This window comes from Glandiceps talaboti, chromosome 4 (genome assembly GCF_964340395.1).
Source record: "Glandiceps talaboti chromosome 4, keGlaTala1.1, whole genome shotgun sequence".
Lineage (NCBI taxonomy): Eukaryota > Metazoa > Hemichordata > Enteropneusta > Spengelidae > Glandiceps > Glandiceps talaboti.
This window is the reverse complement of record NC_135552.1, coordinates 13,112,335-13,134,975: the sequence shown is the minus strand read 5'-3', so window position 1 is coordinate 13,134,975 and position 22,641 is coordinate 13,112,335. Positions and strand designations below refer to the sequence as shown.

General features: G+C 33.4%; 1 protein-coding gene across 1 annotated transcript in view; it reads right to left on the bottom strand.

Moving 5' to 3' along the window:
- Nucleotides 1–569: 569 nt before the first annotated feature.
- The window catches only part of LOC144434187 (rap guanine nucleotide exchange factor 4-like), a 42,783-nt gene continuing 20,711 nt past the window's right edge, over nt 570–22,641 (bottom strand). The window contains exons 9-25 of the mRNA XM_078122641.1: nt 21,364–21,592; nt 20,901–21,084; nt 18,058–18,203; nt 17,082–17,305; nt 14,831–14,937; nt 13,119–13,277; nt 12,524–12,674; nt 11,966–12,103; nt 10,786–10,897; nt 10,169–10,315; nt 9,630–9,727; nt 8,782–8,907; nt 6,303–6,481; nt 5,315–5,405; nt 4,617–4,820; nt 3,757–3,866; nt 570–2,398 (exon numbers count right to left, since the gene is read on the bottom strand). Coding sequence (XP_077978767.1) covers nt 2,326–2,398; nt 3,757–3,866; nt 4,617–4,820; nt 5,315–5,405; nt 6,303–6,481; nt 8,782–8,907; nt 9,630–9,727; nt 10,169–10,315; nt 10,786–10,897; nt 11,966–12,103; nt 12,524–12,674; nt 13,119–13,277; nt 14,831–14,937; nt 17,082–17,305; nt 18,058–18,203; nt 20,901–21,084; nt 21,364–21,592 — 2,478 coding nt within the window. The 3' untranslated portion in view covers nt 570–2,325. The remainder of the gene's footprint in view (nt 2,399–3,756; nt 3,867–4,616; nt 4,821–5,314; nt 5,406–6,302; nt 6,482–8,781; nt 8,908–9,629; nt 9,728–10,168; nt 10,316–10,785; nt 10,898–11,965; nt 12,104–12,523; nt 12,675–13,118; nt 13,278–14,830; nt 14,938–17,081; nt 17,306–18,057; nt 18,204–20,900; nt 21,085–21,363; nt 21,593–22,641) is intronic.

The window sequence follows — 22,641 nt, the reverse complement described above, 5'->3', positions numbered from 1 at the left end:
TAAAAAACATTGGTTTTACAGTTAACAACGTGAATCCAGCAAGGTGTACATGAAGTCGCCTTAACATTACTTCATTCTCAATATGCGAAATAAACTGCTGAATGATAAATCTCACATCAGTCATGACCCAATGAAATACAGGACCTGGTATAATACATTTGAAAACAAAGTATTCACAGCAGCATGCCCTCTGGGATACTTTGATATACTACAGATGTACAGCAGTAACTTGTGACTTTTCAAAATTTATTTGTTTCCCTTGGCCTTACTTTGTAATGACATTTACATATTTTGACCAACAACAAAATTGTTGTCTTTTACGTGACAGCACACTGATATGATTAACAGCGTAGCAAACAAAAGTTTATTGGGTTATTGGGAAAGTGGCATGGCAACCAACTTCTTGATTGCATTTGCATTTTTTCCAAATTGAAATAGCATGGGAGACAGTGGTATGGGTATTAAAGATTAACTCACATTTGGAGGATTTTCTTAACGATCATCTCAATATAATCTGTTGTTTTTTCTTGAAACAAGGTAATCACGAACTTTATCACTACTAATTCAATACAACACATACTAATCAACTTTGCTGGATTTCAACACTTGCCAATTATATTTCCAAGTTTAAAAAATATAATATCACTGCTTGCTTGACATACTTTCAAGAAATTATTGCCCCTTGTTTCTTGCTTTTTGGCATTGGCACATCATTCATAGAAGGATGTGATAGCTATAAAGTGTTACAGTATGCGATGTAAAGAGTTCAACCTATGTAATTAGAGGCAACTAGGACTGAAGTCACCATGGACTTCAGGAAGTGTACCAGGTTGTAGAATTTTATCTCTATTCCAGGGATGTTTACTGGAAATGTGATGGAAACATTGCGAGATAACTTTAAAATATACAAGTTATTAGTATCATTCTTCTTCTTTTGTTTTTCATGTTTCTGAAACTTGTATTTAGAGTAACAAGGCACAACTCACTGTAATGTTACAAAATATTGGCAACACCCTTACCTGCAAAAATGAGCTACAAACAATCTTAACACAGGATGTGCCTTGGAAATATAAATGCTCCACTTATGCTCTTTTTCAATTTAGCTAGAAAAAACTCAACAAACCCATTTCCAGTGGAAATCAAGCAAAGTGTCAAAGTAACCGAGGTAACCATACAAAGTTATGAAACAGAAGTCAAAATGATTTCAAAATTAAGCCATTTTACAATCCAATATGGCTGTAGAATCCAATGTGGGCACCAAATACTGTGTTTAACTCTATGGGTCAATAAAAGACTGATGATGTCCTTGAAAACAAGATGGCGCCTTCCCAAATTTCATTTTATCATTTCAAAAGGACCAAGAATTAGAACAAGCTATAATATGGCAAAGTTTGGATAGATTTGAAGAATTTTGATTTTCAGGGAAATATTTTACCAAATTCTACCCTACAAACATTTTTAGCTTAGGCATAACCATGAAAATTACACAGAACGAAACAATGCAATTGGTGCACTGCTTAGATCATGTACAGGTATTGTTTTGATAGTGAAATTTTGTAAAATCTCTTGAGCGTCCTGTCCTCCTCCCCTTCCTGCCCACATCAGTATTAAAATTGACAACATTTGAAATTCTCTTTATTTGATTTCCTTCAACTTATCTTTGATTAGACTACAGCAGCGTAATACTTCTTGTTTATTATTATTGAAAGGTGAATAAGATACACCAGCCTTTAAAGGACTAATATATGGTTTGGATTGGCAGTGGATACTGATAGTGGAAGGATGTAGTTATTGAAAGTATATTCTCTTGAAACTCTATTGTTTAATACCCCAGAAAACTAACATGATAAAATGCAAGTATAATTTTTTTCTAAGTTTACACATTAACAATTCAAAATCCATCTTGGCACATCATTGGGGCAGCTTTTCTTGAGTTAAATTCAATTATCAACTAGAGGCGATGTTCGGAAGATCCTTTTGTTCCAGTACGTGTGCACATCGGGTCAAAGTTGATGTCTCGATTCCAGTTGTATAAATCTTGAATTTGTGACACTTTCAGGTCAAAATTCATGACCCCTTTTGGTTCTAGTTTGCATGAATTTCAGGTCAAAGTTCATGACCTTCTTTGTTCCAGAGTCTGTGAATCTTGAGTCAAAGTTCATGACTTCGGTTCCAGTTTGTGTGAATTTCGGGTCAAAGTTTGGTTCCAGTTTCTGTGAATCTCTTGTCAAAGTTCGTGACCTACCTGGTTCCAGTTTGTCTAAATTTTAGGGCAAAGTTCATGACCTACTTGGTTCCAGTTTTGTGTGAATTTTGGGTCAGAGTTCATGACCTTCGTGGTTCCAGTTTGTGTGAATATTGTGTCAGTGTCCTCTGGTTATCGACCACACTCAGGTTCCTGTTAAGTAATCATATTTAATACAATAAAAATACAATAAATCAAATAGGATGAATTTGATAACAAATGATAAACATGATGATATAGGCTGTTCACTGATTTTATCAGACCAAATGGCAAGCTGCTGTTGAATGCACAACTGCAGAATCTTTTTAATTCAGTCAGTGTACAAAATTTCACAAACTTGACTGAAATGTCACCAAATAAGGCTATCACTATTACATGATTAAGAAAGCAATACACATGAATGATGTCTGGTACATATTACATATTCTTTAACAAAAATTGGAAAGGTTTTTCAAAAAGGTTACTCTAAAAAATCTGATGTTTGTGAAAGAAGAAAATCAAATTTTATGAATAGAACAACAATGGGTTCAATTAAAACCCTACAAATTATGATTGGTACAGTGATATGTGAAGCTCTACATGTATAATGTGAATTTGAGATACCATAAACACTATTAATGGCTTCCTCCCCAACTAAGATTCTTTGCGGTTCATTTGTAATAGTCCCTACTCATGTAAACATGTTTTTCATCAATATTTGGCAATAAAGATTAATGGCTGGATGTGTGTTTGTTCATCATACCAATAAAACTACATTTTTTGTGTATGCGTAGATTATCAAGACCATAGTTGTATTTATTTATTTTAGCTTATTTTGCTGAAACCATGTTAGCGCCAAATTAAATCAATGTGAAAATGGAATCACTTTCACTGGTAATTCTTAATATGGGGTGAGATCAATTGTTCAAATCCTAACTTCTTTAAGTTAGGCCTCAGAACCCCCCCCCCCCCCCCATTTAATGGGCCAAAATTGATAACTGCTTCAGATAGCACAATCAATTTCAAATCAGTATGTATTAGTATGTATATTTTTTAATTTACTCATAAAATTGATGTAGCTATAAGTAATTGTGGTAAAACTGTTTTTCAGCAAAATAAAGTGGAGACAAAAAGTTAAAATGTTTGTGTTTATACAAAATGTTTATAAGAAGGAGGAAAGCAATTTCAGTTACATAATCCTCCCCCTATTAGGAAAGTGATTCATGGTTATATACCAACTTAGGGGAAAAGCGATACTTATGATTCATATCTGCTTGAAGACCACACATGAAGACTTATTTGGGTACAACAGACTCAAAAGCCAATTACGCTGGGGTTTCACATTAATGACTACTTGTATATTGCAAAGAATTTTGCTTTACTGTATGTACGTATGTACTTTTGTATGTGAAACTGTGTCACTATAATAAAATAATATCTATCTATCTATCTATCTATCTATTTATCTATCTATATGATACAATAAATATGTTAACAGTACTAAATGTGAGAGATTCTGGATAGCAACTCACCTAACATAGGCTCTGACTTCTTGTACATTTTTGACAGCTGGTGGAGGCTCAACACTGAATGGTTCACTTCTACAGTATTTGATTGTACGGATGGTTGATGCAATCATGTGCTGAAAGAAAGCAAATGATCAAACATTTGTAATTAAATCCTAAAGCTAAAAACCCTCAAAAACTGCCTTAGTAGTGCTAATAGTAGTAGTAGAAGAAGTAGTGAAGGTGGTGATGTTAGTAGTAGTAGTAATAGTAGTAGTCGTAGTAGTAGTGACAGTAGTGGTGGTGGTGATGTAGTAGTAGTAGTCATCATAGTAGTAGTGAGAGTAATAGATTGAAGTAGTATTTAGAGCGTAAAAGAATCATATTCACAATTGTACAATACATGAATCTATTTTTTAACATAATATTCATTGATAAAAAGAATACATGAGCTGTGCTGAGTTAGCTTCCATACTATCCTAGTCACTCTGATGAGCTAACTTCCAAACTGTTCTAATGGCTCTATTGAGTTTAGCTTCCACACTATTCTAATTGCTCTCATGAGTTAACTTCCATACTATTCTCATGGCTCTGATGAGTTAGCTTCCATACTATTCTCATGGCTCTGATGAGTTAGCTTCCATACTATTCTAATGGCTCTGATGAGATAGCTTCCATACTATTCTCATGGCTCTTAGCTTCAGTCAAATTTACATTCTGTACTGATAGATCTCATAAGTTAGTTTATATACATTTCTGATGGTTCTAATGAGTTAACTTACATACTTTTCTAATGGCTCTGATGAGTTATGGTTAAATAGGGTTCAGATGGCTCTAGTGATTTACACTCTGTTTTGTTGAGGTTTTGTGAATAAAAATGCACTTACCATTTTTTCAAAATTGACCAATCCATCAAAGTATGTTTTATTGCCTTCATGAGTGAACGTCATATCTTTCATTAACAATGGCATAAAAGGAATGATTGGTGGCTGCATCTTAGCTACCTCCAGACGATAAACACGGTGATTACGAGACGGATCCAGAGTTGTCTCAAACTCTGCAAACATTCTCTTGAATTTGCTTGGTAATTTCTGAAAAAATTGAATAAATAATACAATTAAGTCTCAATTTTGAAAAAAGAAATTTAATTAATTTTTTTTTGTAATAATTCAGTTATGTTGAAAGTATTAAATTACACAATTAATATGAATAATAGCTTTACTATTATACATAATCAATGTAGAGGAAAAGCAATTTTCTGCACACAAACTTGGCAAATTTATTGCTGCTTGATAGAGGTACAGATATTCATACATATTCTAATCTATTTGAAATGTTTAATGTTATAATTAAACTACAACCCTTCTAAATTCATTCAGTAATGAAACTCAACTTTCTTAACGAAATGAATTACTAAAGTCAACCATTTACCTATTTCATTACACCCATTCCCAAAAATGTTTCTAGCGTTTTTATTTTCTTGGATGAATGTATTGTCTTAGTTACATCTGAGTGTTTTTTTTTTCTGAGTCATACAGGAAAGCTCAACATTGAAAAAGTACAGTAAATATGTATATCAGCCTACCTCCCATGTCTGTGAAAGTCGACTAACAGCGATATTACTTAGTCCCATTACTATGGCAAAGAAACAGTTCATATTCTTGTATTCTTTACAGCTGAAATATAAGAAAGAAGGGTTACTCAATACAAAACTTGCAATCCAGACTGAGCATGCTCAGATGCAAAGGATTATGAGATTATCTATAGTTATCGCAATACCTAATCCTAAGCAATTGATAAAATAAACCTTCTACAATGGTCAGGGTAACATGATTGTTTACAATACTGATTGATTCATATTTATCATATTTCCCATGATGCAACATTCAGGATATTCAAGATGGCGGGTTTGCAAGTTCCCTATTGGAGTCTCACACTGTATACAAATGAGTGACTTCAAAATACATTTACAGTTATCTTGAAGGTTATTCCATGATACAGATCTGAATCACTCTGTGTCTTCCATACCTTCTAACATGTATGCACAATCTAGCAAGCAGACTAAATTCATAAACAGAGGAATGGTATGAACCAGTTCATACATCTATATATAATGGGCAGAACAATATATAATTATGCATATGAATGGACATAACGCATTCATACATATGAATGAACAGAACCAATAAATAAATGTATGAACCAATTCTTAGACACCTGGATGCCATGGCAGCCTTCACACCCCACCACATCCCTACTCCTGATGGGCTACAATACAATGGTATGACTACTAGCAGTAACAAATATAGAAACTGCATCAAACAACAATGTGCAATTATGATAAAAAGACAGAGCAAGTTCATCTATATAGCTCATTTAATAAGCAGCTACATCAAAATAGGCCAACCATTCATAAGGAACTGTAATATGAAGAATAAATATATGTATGTTCTAAAAACAACACAAAATAAATGTACTAAACATGTACTAAAAACGACATGAAAATACATGTGCTAAGCATGTACTAAAAACAACATGAAAATAAAAACATCACATATTACTTCAATACTTACTAAGCAGCAATCTTGATGAATTTACGTAAGAGTTGTACTCTCTTGCCAAGCGTATTTGTAAGGCACATTTCAGTTACCACCCAAAATTGGACTTCATTAAATCTTCTCAATAACATCTCCAAGTTACATGTGATCTTACCAAATTTATGGCGTCCAAATGTGTGATAGATCAACTCATACTGAAACACAATAAAGATAATTTTAGAAATATTTATATACAATTGTTGATCTATGGTAATAGCACGAAGTTTTTACATCATCAGACATCTATCAACATCAGATGTTACAACCTACAGACCAACAGAGATGGGCAGCACTGAAATACCTATCCATCAAACTAAGTAACATCTATAATCAGCAGATCATGACGCCACCTTGACATCAACTATAAATATGGAATTTATTATTAAACAGGATCATTGACTAAGACAGATCATGAGCTAAATACTAAAAAGTTGAATTGCCATGCAGATGGTAAATATATTTCTCTCTGCTCAATTAAGTTGCTATAATATATGCCTGTAATTCTGTGAGAAATCTCGTTGGATGAAATCCAAATTTGATTTAAAACTTTGAATTCAAAATACCTTTATTCACATAACCTTGAGATGATAACTAAACTTGGCATTGTCTTTGACTTGTCAAATTGTTAATGAATTAATCAATGTCCTAATTCTATTTATGAAGTTTCTAATGTTCCTAATACAACTTTGATAAGAAGCACATTAACAGTCGACTTATGACTTAATTAAAACCATTGATTTGAAAATACCTTTAAAGGTTTAATTCTAGTAGTATTATTATACATCAATGTGTTGTGTTCATCTTTAGAGCACTTTAAGAATGAGTTCTTTGTATGTAAAGTGAAGTACAGGTTGCATTCATGTTTCTAGGCTCCTACTTGGGAGCAAATGACATGTGAGTACCTATATGTACATTTATACTCAACACCATCCTCATGAAAAGTTACCAAACTCTAACACTTATAATTTGGCTCGGCACAACTTGCCAGGAACACTCTAGTCTAATATGCTCACCACTGCTTGGAATGAAGTACACTAAGGCTCTGAACATGTGCTTTGCTAATGTCTTTATAAGCAAGCACCTAAATGAGGAAATCAGCAAATGTTAATCTCAAACTAAAGCTTATTGGTTGGAGAGGTAAACAAAGTTCTATTCTACTGTATAGCTTACATATAAAGTTCCAGTTTCCAGTGCTTAATTTTAAAACCTTGTGTAATCTTGGACACCCTGGACAAAATGAAGGTAATCGACACATGTCACTGTCTATAAAATAGCTTTCCACATCTAGTAAGCTTTACCTAAACAGGAACAAATTCCAGGCTTGAGTATAAAGTTATGTATAAATTATAATTAAAATAAATTATTAAATAAAATAACGACTAATGTGCAAGTAAAAAGTGCATGGTACATTCTAAATTCTACCTGAGATCAAGTGATAGCCCTGACAGTTTTATCAAAGCTGCTTTATTAAATAAAATAACGACTAATGTGCAAGTAAAAAGTGCATGGTACATTCTAAATTCTACCTGAGATCAAGTGATAGCCCTGACAGTTTTATCAAAGCTGCTTTATATTGGCATTTCAAGAAAACCTTTGGCTGAGATTTTTGCTGACTTCTTTGACTGGTATAATTCTTATTAAAATAATCTTTCTTCCTGTTGTTCAATTAGTTTAAAAATTAGTACAGAATTAGCAAATTGTAATCAATTTTATCTTACGTATTTTTAATATTATTTTGTTCATAGTAGGGTTTGTTCCTGTTATTTTGATTCTAATTTAATTTAATTTGCGTGGGAATATTCTATTTAGTCTTCTCATCTCTGTAAGGAGTGCACTTTTATTATTCATAATCTCTTAGTCACGACATGTTGTTAAAAATTGAAACAAATTATAATTTTGTATGGGAAGTCTCTTTGGTACTAAGTATAATTTTGACAGGAAATACAGTCACTAATTCTGGCAAAATTATGTTTTTTTAAACAACCAATTAGTCACGATTTTAGTAATATTGTTTAAAATTTTGTAGGAAGTGAGTCACTTATACTGATTGCCTTAATATTGTTTGTGTGGAGTATTTTTGTACTATTTTGTAAAAAAAACATGTCAACATTAGGCTACATATAGAGATATCTTAATAATTTTTCACCATAATCTACACATACTGAAATAATAATATCACAATTTAGGTGGTTCACTTTGTGATACCGACAAGAGAATAACCTACAACTGTGACATTATGCAAAAGAATTCAAAAAATAATTGATCAAAAAACTTTCAGAAAAACATTTTGAAAGCTTGCATTTTTAACACAATTTTGACATTAATTCATTACAGTTTACTCTAAGATTTTGGTCTAAAATGAACAGAAAATGAATAAAATATTTTCAGAAAGACATTAATTTTGATCAAATAGTTGTATTAGGAAAGTATGGAAAGATTAAACTTGGTCACATACCTCATGTACACAGTTGAGAAGTTCCCAGTCATACAATGTCATCTGATAGGCAACTTCTTTCGTACTCATCAACTCAAAAACTATACTTGTGCCTTGCGTTGGCCCTTCTTGCTCTGGTAGAGGTGTCTATAGATTAAAACAAAAGACAGATAATTTGGTGAATGTTTGTGGAATCAGGTTTTGATCTTCTGTTTGCAATTACTTCTAATGGTAAGAAAATAAACAAGTTTAAGTATCACCATATAATATTATTGAAAGCAGTCTTCTATTTAACTAAGATAGACAAATTAAGCTGAAATTTTCAACTTGGTATATTATACAAGAAGATGATAGCAGCACCTTGGTTATGTGGATATAATCACCCTGTAATCAAGATAGTGTTAACACTGAATGATGTTGAATGTGCAATCATTTGAAGAAAGCAGAGATACTACCCTACTGTGAATATAAATGACATCAATGTCTGTTGCTAGCGTATATCAACATATTACATTGACTGTCTTAGCTTCCTGATAGCTGACTTGCTGACATTGTATGTATTGTAAATCAAATTGACATTGACAACCAAGTTTGGTGTTATACAAATACAACAACTTTTATGTTTTGACATTTCTATTTGTCCACTCTCCAAAAATTTCACGACCAGATAAATCTGTAAATTCATATTCAAAAGATTCCATGTAAATTTCACAACCAGAAAATTCTGTAAATTCATATTCAAAGGAATCCATGGCCACATTTCATAGACAAAAATGGAAGTTATTACATGGGATTACATCATATGAGATAACTGTACATGTACATTACAACACCAATATTTTTGACAATATTTCTTAAACAATTCTTACCAAGGCATCGAGGTGTTCTCTGCTAGCAATGAAAAGACGACCATTCAAACTTAACGTTGACGTCACACCTACTTCATTATCCTTAATAACTACCCTCTCTGTACAAACAGAAGAAGATAGATTATTCAAAAACTTGCAAAGACAATTAAAAAGACAATTCCAAAGCAGTTACTTTTCTTTGGAAATATATTGTAAGAGAGTATTCTTGTATAACGACAAACATACATATGTTCATATGTAGCATACATACATACATGCACATACACAGACACAAACAAACACACACACACACACACACACACACACACAGACACACAATACATGTACAGACAGACAGACAGACAGACAATTGTAAATATATATTGTCCTCCTTTCTATGGAAGCTGAAAATTAGTTTTGATGTGTACAATTCCTGCAAGTCATTTTGAAAATATAGAAATCACTTCAGATCATATAACAATCAAATCTGAGAAGTCATTATTAGCATATGGTTGAAATAGACTGGTAGGTTGTATCAGTAGTATTAGTATATAACTTACCCCCAGTTGACTTGACTTCACACAAAGCTAAATCATTGCCGATACAGAGTTTCTCAGCAGCATGCTGTGCTATAACACCTGCTTTGGTGTCCATGGGTAGTCTTAATGTTGTGTACGTATGGTCTGCACAGTACACTTTGAAGATGTCTGCATAGAAAATACAAAGGATTTAATTGCAGACACTAGCAATGTACATATGACTCTAGTTTTGTCTTTGTTGTAATTCTTGATTGAATAATTTATTGATCAAATTATTGATTGATGACTGATGCATTTACTTAATGATTGATTTCATTGACTAATTAATTAATTGATCAATTGATTCATTTACTTATTGATTGATGAACCATTGGGTATTGGATTGATTGATTAAATGACTGATTTAATGATTGATCGATTGACTGAATTACATTTTTATTGATAAATTGTAGTCCTTTGTGATTGATGACTGATTACGTGATCAATTGACTAACTTATTGATAAATTGATTGATTGATTAGTTAATTTTCTTATTCGTTGATACACAGATTATTAGATTGACTACATGTAGCTCAGATATTGATTGATGTCATTTAATGAATCAATTCATCGATAGATAAATCAATAACTGCACTTACTCTCATCAGTTGGTTTGATAGCTTTTCTCTTGGTTCCCCTAACAGAGTCATTACTAATACTTCCCTCCTTAGGGATTCTTCTCATCATGTCTGTCAAACCAGTGATGGATTTCTTTTCAGAAAACAGAAATAAAACATATCTTTTAAAAATTTTTATACAAAGCTCATCATGTCCATCAAAAATGAATAGTGACATGGAAAACAGAAATAAAACATATCTATTCAACAATCTTATTACGTAACAAAACTCATCATGTCCATCAAAATAGTGAGGGATTTCTTTTCAGAAAACAGAAATAAAACATATCTTTCCAATACTCTTTTATCAAAACAAATATTATTTATTAGTGCTAATCATACTAAAAGTAGTGTAAAAAGAGTAGTCAAACTGGCATCCCTTCAAACTAAAATTCTGGAGGGGAGAGATGTAAGAGTAAAGAGGGTGGACAGTGGGTCATCTGCCAATCACATTAACATTGGTTCAGTTGAAAATGAGCTGTAATTACCATTTTTTGGATGTAAAATGTGAATTAGGTCCAAGAAAATGGTCTGAGTATAGTAATGAAGATAATGAAATATGTAAGAACAAATCAAACTGCTTGTTGATTATAACCTGTGTGTTAAAGTCATTTGATCTACCGAGCTGATGAACATTTTTAGTCAAATGAGTACAATTGCAAAGAATATCGGAGCTGGTCCATAGCTGCAATTTGGATATAAACTCTCATATTATATACACAGAACTTTTTATATTATGATAACAATATGTTTTTTGACGAAGTAGGTTTTATGTCAGGCTTACTCTGGAAAGAGTGAGCTGTTGTGGGCGTATGTTAGTGTATAAATATACCAAACTTTGTCATGACACAGATAAATTCACCTTCCTAATTACTAACTTTAGGATTTCATTTAATTTTAAAGGCAAATTGTAATTGACAGATAATTTTCCTCTCTGTGTACAGAAATATGTAACTCCTTTCCCATCCAACTTTTTGTTAGAATGAAACATTCAAACTCTACAGGTTTCTACAAAACTGACTCACTTCTGGACCTCCATCATCAAAATTCAAGAAAAACACTACAAAATATGACGTGAATTCCAGGGAGGTTGGGGGTAGGGGTAAATCCTGAGAAATTGTCATTTTACGATAAAGTCCCAACTATTTTAGTCTTTTCCTACCTTTCTCTGCAAAGGTCTTTTTGGTGTCTCCAATTCACTGTCATTAGCAGAGTTGTTAAAGACCTTCTCAAAGGCACTCAGTTCATCTCTTAGGCCCTCATACATCCGACAGTCTTCCAACATATTTCTATACAGGTTCTAGCAACAAGGAAAGCACATCAATAATTTGTCATGTGGAGGAGAAATGGGCACTTACTTTTATTTATTCTTTGCTGAATGAAAGAACTTTACTAATGTTTTTTTTGGCTTGAAAAAAAAAATCAATGTGAAACAAATCAAACAGTCCAATTCTGTTATGAAGTGTAAAAACTGAAAATTGTGGAAAGAGTTTTTTTTTTATGAAGATTTTGTTTGTGAAGAGGCATCGTGAGATTTACTATCTGAATTTTACCTTGGAGGCTTTCATGTTTAACATTTTCAGTTGTGTTATGTACGAATGTTGTTTTGCTTTTTTTCCAAACTATAAGTTGATTATTTGGTGACAACCACAGATAAATAGCTATGATAATCCAAATTTATGAACTTTATAAAGAAATACAAGACTTTAAGATATCCTACCTCTGAGAAGGAAGCAATAGTTGGGTCTTCTTTGAAAGCATCTCCCGCAATTGTAATCCACTGTAGAACAAGGTGGATGACACGTCTTTTGTTGTTCTGGAGGTAGTCGGCCATTTCTTGTTCTGTTCCTTGTGATGCCTCAGCATGATAGGTGCACACATGTTAAGGTGAAAACTTCATTATAATAATTAAATTCATGACAGGACTGCAAATGGAGGGGAACTGTCAGTTGATATTACCTACTGGTGTGTGGTAATGATACGGGCAATGTGGTTGTTTTCTGATATAAATATGAAATCACTTACTTAATTTTCTACAAATTTAAGCCATATTTACAAGACAAGGTAATACAAATGGTTGCAAAATGTCATTTTTCAAGTGTTGCACAAATTAAATACAAAAACTGGTTGAATTCCTGACGAGTTTGTGCTTATAAGTGAGCTTTTTGAGCAGACTGTAAAATTTGAAGGTAGAATGATTTACATATATGTAAATAATGTCAAGATTTGTTGTGACACAAGAATTTTCATTACAAGAGATAATAATGTACATAATTATAAATGCGTGCCTAAAAGTAGTCATTTGAAAAGGATATTGTGACAACAAGGCTGGTGCAAACTGGTTACTTGGCATGAATACCACATGAGTCAACAAAAAATCTTCAACAAAAGTGTCTGACTCGTTGAACTTGTCAATGTGTGCTTCTAGAAGATGCTCTAACATTTTTTCAGGTGTGCCTGCCATCACTGAGTACCTGAAAATGTACAATAGTTAGTTTTATGGGACGACAGTATTTTAATCATTAAGACTGTTAGATACAGAGGTTTGCTGGGTTATAATTTTAAACATTATGAAAAGATGAAAAATTATCTCTAAAGAGTATTACGTTTGACTCTGAATACAATCATGTAATAATCTTGCTATAGAAATCCCTTCTATGGTCATGGATATCAATAAAAAAGACATATATTTTCACCAAATCTAAGTTGCAAAGGTCATAGCATTCAAATTAATAAGTGGTAGTTGACATAAAATAATCAAACAGGTAAAAAATTTGACAAATTGAACTTCAATGAATTTCATGAAATTCAAGATTGTGATCAGATTACATGACAATGAAAAAAATACCTGAAATACAATACTATACCATCACTCCAGCTGTCAAATGCAAAACAAAAATCAAACAACAAAAGACCTGGCAATGAACTCACCCACTTTTCTGACCACACTTGTTTTGCCTGTCTTTGAACGCTTTCATAGTTCGCTTCATAATGACACAATGTCTCAGTTTGGTCTGTTCAGAATTTACAATAAGTTGACTCACAAACAAAGTGAGCTGCAGTCTGCTACGAAACTCAAATTGCAATGACTTACAACACAACAATCAGCTTTTATAGGTAGTAGGAGTGATGATAATTAGGTTATCTTTAAATAGTTATGATTCGTTATACAACTGGATGTAGAAGTGCACATACAGAGCTTCTTTTGCTCACCACTGCCAAGACAAACTAAGGATTCATATGCCTCACACTATCACCAACAATTTAAAGTGATGTACACGTTTGAAGGTAGTTTTTTTTATCAATCTGATAATCAGTTCATGTAATATAGCCTAGTAGCAAGTTGTCAAATGTCATACAGCTTGGACTTATAGTTCTTTAAACCTTTCAAATTTGATGGTATAATACACATATACAATGACAGTAACTTTTAGAGATGACTTCTCTCTCTCTCTCTCTCTCTCTCTCTCTCTCTCTCTATATATATATATATATATTATATATATATATAGGGGACAAGGTTGGAGTCATGACTTCGCACATAATGTCATCTGAACACAGGGGGTGTCTAATATCCTTCCCTTCCCCTCTAATCAAATCTAATCTAACCTAACCTAATCTTACAAAATGTAACTTATTCTGTTAATTGTCACAATCTCATATCATCTCCCTCATCTCATGTCAATTCATCTTATCTCATCTCATTTCATATCATGTATCATACATCTCATCTCATCTCATCAGATCATATATTATACCATCTCATCTATTCTGATCACATCTCATCTCATCTCATCTCATCTCATCTCATCTCTTCTCTTCTCATCTCAGCACATCTCATCACATATCACATATCACGGCGACGGACTGGACTAACTTTGCTACTTTCCATTCTCCCTTTACACTTTTATCTAAGAATGTAAAATATTTCTTCTTTTTCAATGCTGTAACAAATGGGTAATACAATAAAATAATATTCATCATCATCATCATCATCTCATCTCCCATGCCATATCTCATCTCTTACTTGTAATGTGTTGGCATTCCATCTTGACCTCTGTCAGTTAAAATCTTCTCCAGGACTAGTACATCCTGTCCATGCTCCTTCAGCCTCACAGTGTTAGCTTCAACATCCTGTAATGACAAAACAAGCCATGTAGGAAATCAGCCACAATTATGGTCAAATAACTTCTACTCAAAGCTCAGTCTCCTTCATTTGTTTTGAGTCCTAAAACAGGATAGATTTTTTATATAGAAAACTGTTACATGAAAGATTTTTTTTCAAGTGCTTTGTATGGTTAATATATGTTTTTGGAACAAAAGTTCTTAATTTGAAAAATGTATCAAAACTTGTATACTTATTATTACAGTGCCGGCAAACTGTCTACATAAACAAAGACACTACAGTTGCTTCAAGATTATTGATTGTGGAAAGCACCAAGTCTAGATGCTAGTCATGGCATCAAATCTCAAAATCTCTTTTAATGCATCTAGCTAAATGAGATCCTGAAATGAAATTTCAAACTCATCCGAAGCCACCCTCACAGTCTTTGTTCATCAATCAGAGAATTCTTCCCAATGATGAGTTAGTGTTTATTAGGGACAGTTACATAATGACCAAATATGGTATATTTGTCAGCTCAGGATCCTACTAATGCACTGTTTACATCATTCTAACAGTTGTATGCGCAACTTTTAGTTCATGATTTCTGATTGAGCTAGACGGTGGTGAAGAGATGATTCAATACCATCAGTGGTATCTAGACTAAGAAGCATCCTATCGAATATTGTACCCTCGATCTTAAAGGGGGCACAAACTGAGTTTATACAGTTTGAGAGTAAAATTTTGCTGCATAATCAAAAGGCACTCACTTGCAACTGACTGAACTAAAACCTGGTATCAAATTATAACATATACATGAGATGACGATGTAATTTTTCATATGTATGAAAAACTGTCGTGGATATTCCAACTATTCAATCAACAGTTGTAACATAGTCCAAAAAACAATTGTAGAAGGCATGCATTGACATTAACATAATACTAGAATAGTTTGAGATTTTATGAAAATGTTTTTTAAAAGGTCATAAACTCAGCTTGTGCCACTTTAAGCACAAAACATTACATCTGGCAACACTTTTCACCTGAGACTTTGATAAATAATCATTGTTAATTGTAGCTGACACCACTTTGTGCGAATAGCTTTCATCATTACAGTTTCAGTCAACTATTTTTTATTTTTCCTATTTCTAGTAGTCTCCACCAATGGGTTTAGGTGACTGTTCCCTGTGACTGTTTAGTTTCAAATAAAGAATGAAAAAAGTCAGGAGAAGTCTACATACACAAAGTCATTAGGATGACAAACATTTTTTTTTACACCTGTGGTTTCTTAATTTGTTTATACAGACAAGCAATTATTCTGTGTTTATGAGTAAGATACCACACTAATAGCTTGCATGCATTGTAATATGTTCTTGAAAGTTTAATATGGTGATCCATACAATAAGTTCAATTAATCTTTCTGGGTGGGCTTTACGTACAAATGTGTTTTTCAAAATTCTAGCTGTAATACTTGTAATAACAACTGCCTGTGAGGTTTCCCTACGTACTTTAAGTGAGGTTTTGCCTGTCAGGTCTCCCTACGCATTAAGTGAGGTTTTTAAGTACGTCACCATTCAGTGATAGTTCAAACTGTTTGATTTCAGCTATGCATACATATCAACAAGCAGTGTGACATCAATAAAGGGCATACTTTCATTACAAATTGCATTTTGAACCTGAAGATGGTCAAAGGTCAACAAAGGTCAATATGATGTGAAAACTTTAATGCTTCTTTAAATGCAGGTATAGAAAATTTAATGGTTTCTAAATACAAACTTCCAACATTGTTATGCAATTTGATACTTGACCATCACGATGAAGGTCAAGGTCTTAAAAAGAAAAGTGCTAGCCTCTGATGGACTTGAATGGAGTGTATGTGTATCCGACTTCCTGAGGTATATGCAATATGTTAGTTTTCACTGTTGTGGCTACTGTTCACCCAAAATAGTTATGATAGTGAAATTAATTTACAGGCATAAGTAACTTCTACTGTTTGACACCTGTGCCAAGTTTGGTTGAAATTGAATTTTGGGTGTCAGAGATATGGCTGTCCATGGCTGTATAGACATATTGCTAACAATACACAAGTATGCATGGTATGTAATAAATGAAATATGAGAATTAGAGTAAATACATAATCATTTCACGATTATGTAAAATGAAATAAAACATTTACCCTCAGAATCCTGTTAAAGTCATCCTTATCAACCCTCAAGAAGTGGCAATTGTCTTCTCGTAATACAATTGAAGCGGCCCGTGGTGCATCATTGACGAGGGCTAACTTTCCAAAGTCATCACCCTCATGTAGCGTACAGACAACTCCTTTGCCATAGATGACGACGTTGACAGAGCCTCTGAGAATGATATACCATGACTTCCCTTCATCACCCTGATTGAACACTAGGAAAAGATGGAAAACATTGACCATTGTTTAATATAGGAAAAAATGTAAATACCTGAACTAGGATTTTTCCAAGTCATGGGATTCCTTGCCAGAACATCTAAGATGAATGTATCTGTGCTCTTTGCGAGTCAATTAAAAATGACATAGAAAATGACTATCATTTTATCTTGTTTATAAACTGATAATGAATATATTAATATAACTAATATAGGTGATGATTGTCGTATGAACTACTGAAGGTAGAAATAAGTCTGACTGGACTTTTCCTTAAAGTTGATAGCAGTAATTAATACAAGTGTACTAAAGGCAGAAATAAGTCTGACTGGACTTTTCCTTTAAGTTGATAGCAGTAATCAATACAAGTGTAGTAAAGGCAGAAATAAGTCTGACTGGACTTTTCCTTAAAGTTGATAGCAGTAATTAATACAAGTGTACTAAAGGCAGAAATAAGTCTGACTGGACTTTTCCTTTAAGTTGATAGCAGTAATCAATACAAGTGTAGTAAAGGCAGAAATAAGTCTGACTGGACTTTTCCTTTAAGTTGATAGCAGTAATACAAGTGTACTAAAGGCAGAAATAAGTCTGACTTGACTTTTCCTTTAAGTTGATAGCAGTAATCAATACAAGTGTAGTAAAGGCAGAAATAAGTCTGACTGGACTTTTCCTTTAAGTTGATAGCAGTAATTAATACAGGTGTACTAAAGACAGAAATAAGTGAATTTTCCAAATGATATGCATCAACACTTACAGACTGTTCCTGCTTTCTGATGAGACTCAAACTTCAAGACGCTAGCAAGTTCTCTCTTGACCATAGTAGAAAGGTGAGACAAAGCTTTAATGTGAAGCAACTCTTCATAAATGATTTCAAGATCATCAACTGTTCTCTCAGTTGGCCTGAAAAATAATAGGATATAGGATTCAAGTAGCAGTCCTTTTTATTTAGAATGAGTGTCAATGGATAGATACTCTGTGTGTGTGTATGTGTTAGAATGTGATGTATGTATGTATGTATGTATGTATGTATGTATGTATGTATGTATGTATGTATAATGTATGTATGTATGATTGTATGTATGTATGTATGTATGTATGTATGTATGTGTGTGTGTGTGTATGTATGTATGTATGTATGTATGTATGTATGTATGTATGTATGTGCGTATGTGCGTATGTACGTATGTATGTATGTATGTATGTATGTATGTATGTGCGTATGTGCGTATATGTATGTATGTATGTATGTATGTATGTATGTATGTATGTGCGTATGTGCGTATGTATGTATGTATGTATGTATGTATGTATGTATGTATGTATGTATGCATGCATGCATGCATGCATGTATGTATGTATGTATGTATGTATGTATGTATGTATGTATGTATGTATGTATGTATGTATGTATGTATGTATGTATGTATGTATGTATGTATGTATGTGTGATAGCTCATATGATATATACATAAGATACACAAATATTCATTCACAGATATATAATATATATATAACTGAAAATATTCGACAAGTACAGTGACCCCATATTGAAATGAAGTGCATATAATATTCTACAATGAGCAAGTCTTCATACAAGACACAGTCCCTCCCCCCCTCAAGTATTTTACTTCTGTGTTTATAGTTGTGATTTGTTTTGTTAAATTTTGACTTGGAAGGTAAAAGCCAGGGTCAAATATAAAGAAACTAACAGACTTAAAGGTAATATCAGCAGAAAAATAACATCTTATCTGAGTGAAGATCAACAGTCAAGGTCTTAAATAAATGCTTAGCTTGATGATATGGGGTTAGACACTTGAATGGACGCTCTATGTAGTATAGTTCTTGAGTTATGCAGCAAATAAGTCACGATTTTTTACTACAAATATGGCTACCACTTAGTAAAAAGTTATATGAGCACCAAAAGTAAAGCTTAGGTATAATGCTCTTTTATATTACCTGTATTATTTTAAGAAACTGAAGAAAGTGGCATCATTAAAATACTACAAAGTATCTGAGATATGCAAGAAATGGCTTGATTTTGGTAACACTCTCTGAAGATCGATCAATGGTCAAGAAAAAAATATTACAATTTTACTGGTTTTCTATGGTTTTGAAAACACCTACACACACACTTCAATCCACAAACACATTCAACCTCAGCCCTCTAACATACACACCTACACACACATTCAGCCTCAGCCCTCACACATACACACCCACATATATACATCCACTCATACACACCCACATATATACATCCACGCATACACACCCACACATACCCAAGGACACGATAACATCATACTTCTAAGTGTCTCTTTATTATTCCAAGGTTTGAGTATGAAAAACATGCTATTGGCAAACTGAGATAGACAGAAACTTTAACTACTCTTGTTGCATGTGGGTTATAGCAGTGCCTCAATTGGTTATGCAGATAACTCTGTAATCAAGACAGTGCTTTGGTTATGCAGATAACTCTGTAATCAAGACAGTGCTTTGGTTATGCAGATAACTCTGTAATCAAGACAGTGTTTTGGTTATGCAGATAACTCTGTAATCAAGATAGTGCCTTGGTTATGCAGATAACTCTGTAATCAAGACAGTGCTTTGGTTATGCAGATGGCTCTGTAAGCAAGACAGTGCCTTGGTTATGCAGATAACTCTGTAATCAAGACAGTGCCTTGGTTATGCAGATAACTCTGTAATCAAGACAGTGTCTTGGTTATGCAGATAACTCTGTAATCAAGAGAGTGCCTTGGTTATGTGTAATCAAGGCAGTGTAAAGACTATTGAAAGTGTCATAAACTTGAGAAAAAGTTGCTATATTAAAGAGATGATGTTGTACCTATCAGTGCAATGACAAGCTTATATCAGCATATCATTAACAATTGTTTTAGTTTGTTTCTATGTTAGCTTGCACATATTTGACCTGCCAGTGTTGTATTCAGATCTAAATGCACCATGGTTGTGTTTCAAGCCTACAAACAAGACCCACACATCTGTCCAGTAATAGAAATGTAATGATTCAGACAGAGTTTTACTTGCATAATTTCTCAAAAATTCATAAAAAAAGAGAAATTAGCTGGATGTCTTTTGGCAGCTACAAGTCATTATCTTCTACTCTGCAGAGAACCCTTTACAGAACTCAACATGATTACCATGTGTTTGCGCCCACCTGTTGAAGGCAGACTGATAAAAACAAAAGAATTTTCAGCTACATTTTAGAGGGCTCCCTTTCTAATATCAGTAACCAGTCTGTAGAGTTTCCAGCTATTGAATGCTTACTGACAAAAAACAAAAGCATTTTCAAGACACACTCTAGAGGGCCCTATTCTAATCACTAACCAGTCTGTACATTGGGCATTTATTAGCAGCCACCTGCTGGAGGCTTACTAGTTAAAAACCAAAAAATTTTACGATAGACTTTAGAGGGCATCCATTCTAATTTCAGTCTGTACTTTGTAGGTAAGGGTCACTGAATTAGTTCATTGACAAAAAAAAAATTTCTAACAGAAATTTTACCCATTGTCTTTTATACTGTCGTCTTTTCTAACATGGTAAACATGGGAAGTTTAACAATGAAAAATGTAAACTTACGGTTTTCTCAATATCATTCTCATCATGGCATCAGGACTTATCTGAGCTAATGTTACCAAAGTGTCCTGTAATTCATCCTCACATTCTTTCTTTTCATTATTATTTGGCACAGTGCCAATGCCAAGGTCATCTTCACGGAAACGGTAAAAGAGATACTTGTCTTTGAACTGGTGTTCATGACATACTGAAATAAAGTGAGAGAAATTATATTCAATATCAAAAGATTACATCATCAGTTTGCGTAGCCAATCTGATCTGCTGTCATCATCAGTTTGTGACTACAATGTACTGTGGATATGATACCATTCAATGGATACAACAAAGACAAATAGAACTAGAACTGCTATATCATCCACAAGATACCAAAAGCAATTATTAATTGATTTTTTTGTGGACAGAATGTGATGACATCACCACTTTGTGTCTAAGTCACTGTATGAAGGTAATATCTCTTTCCGCTCACCATGCGTAACGACTCCTTCCTCCAGTAAGGCTTGCCACATTCCCACTGCTTGGTTTCTGGAATGTACAAAGGAGCTCTGCTGCATTAACCAATCCACCATTTCAGTGCCCACTAGACAACGTCGGTAAGTACGCAGATGGTATTTACGATCCCGAATCATGTGTGGTGACCTTGTCAGGATGACTGTACGTATTACATACCCAGCTCTGGCCAGTCTCTCTGAAGGTGTCTGTTGAGAAATAAATGTATGATATGCATCATTGCTATGTCACATACTTATCTATTTAAAAGGAAGAATGCAACATGCTGTGCATCTCCTTGAAAATCTAAGTTCTTCAATTATTATCTCATAGCATTACAATATGCAAGCTTGTACCTGGTCCTTTTGAAGTAATAAAAGAAATTAAAGAAATTTTGGGATTCATCATCTTGTTTTCAATGTTTTTCAAGGAAATCAACAGCCATTTATTTTCCCATAGAATATGTGGTGGCCACATTGTTTTTGGTGGCCATATTGGATTCTAAAATGACTAAATTTTCATTTATATATTTTGACCTGTCTTACAAAAAAAATGTGTATGGTGACCCCTGGTTTTTATGAGAATTCTGAGGTTATCTTGAAAAATTGATAAAAAAAAAGTTTAAGTTTTTCATTTGAGGCAAAGTCTACATTAAAGGGGACAACCTCTAAATATTATGACCTTTCGTTGTCACTTTTTTCATATCAAACCATCCTTACATTGTTTATACTTAACATATTGAACTATATCTAGCAGCTGGCAGAGTTCTTAGAAATTGGACAGGAGAATAAATAAATTTTAAAAATTATTCTGTGACATAATTTTGTGATTACCAACAATTAAAAAACATATGATGGTCCTCATGGGGTTGGTGAGAGTAACGCAAATGAATACACAAAACAGTCTTCTGAGCTACATTTCTGATAATCTTGGCACAATGTGCCACGTCTCCCCCCCAAAAAAAAACAAACAAACAAACAACAACAACAAAAAAACCCCAAAAAAAACAAAAAACAAACAAACCAACAACCCATTCACCTTCCTGCAATAGTCCTTTGTACAATTGACTATGAGGGCGCTGTTCTTCCTGTCTGTGTGTCCTATGGGGGTATTATCGTTGCTATGCTATTGCAGGTCCACACATCAATATTACTATATATTGTATAGTCCTACTTTGGGTTATTATTACTATTTCTTCCAAATTCACAATGATAAAATCTGAAAACTACTACAATAAACTGACATCATAACTTTGCAG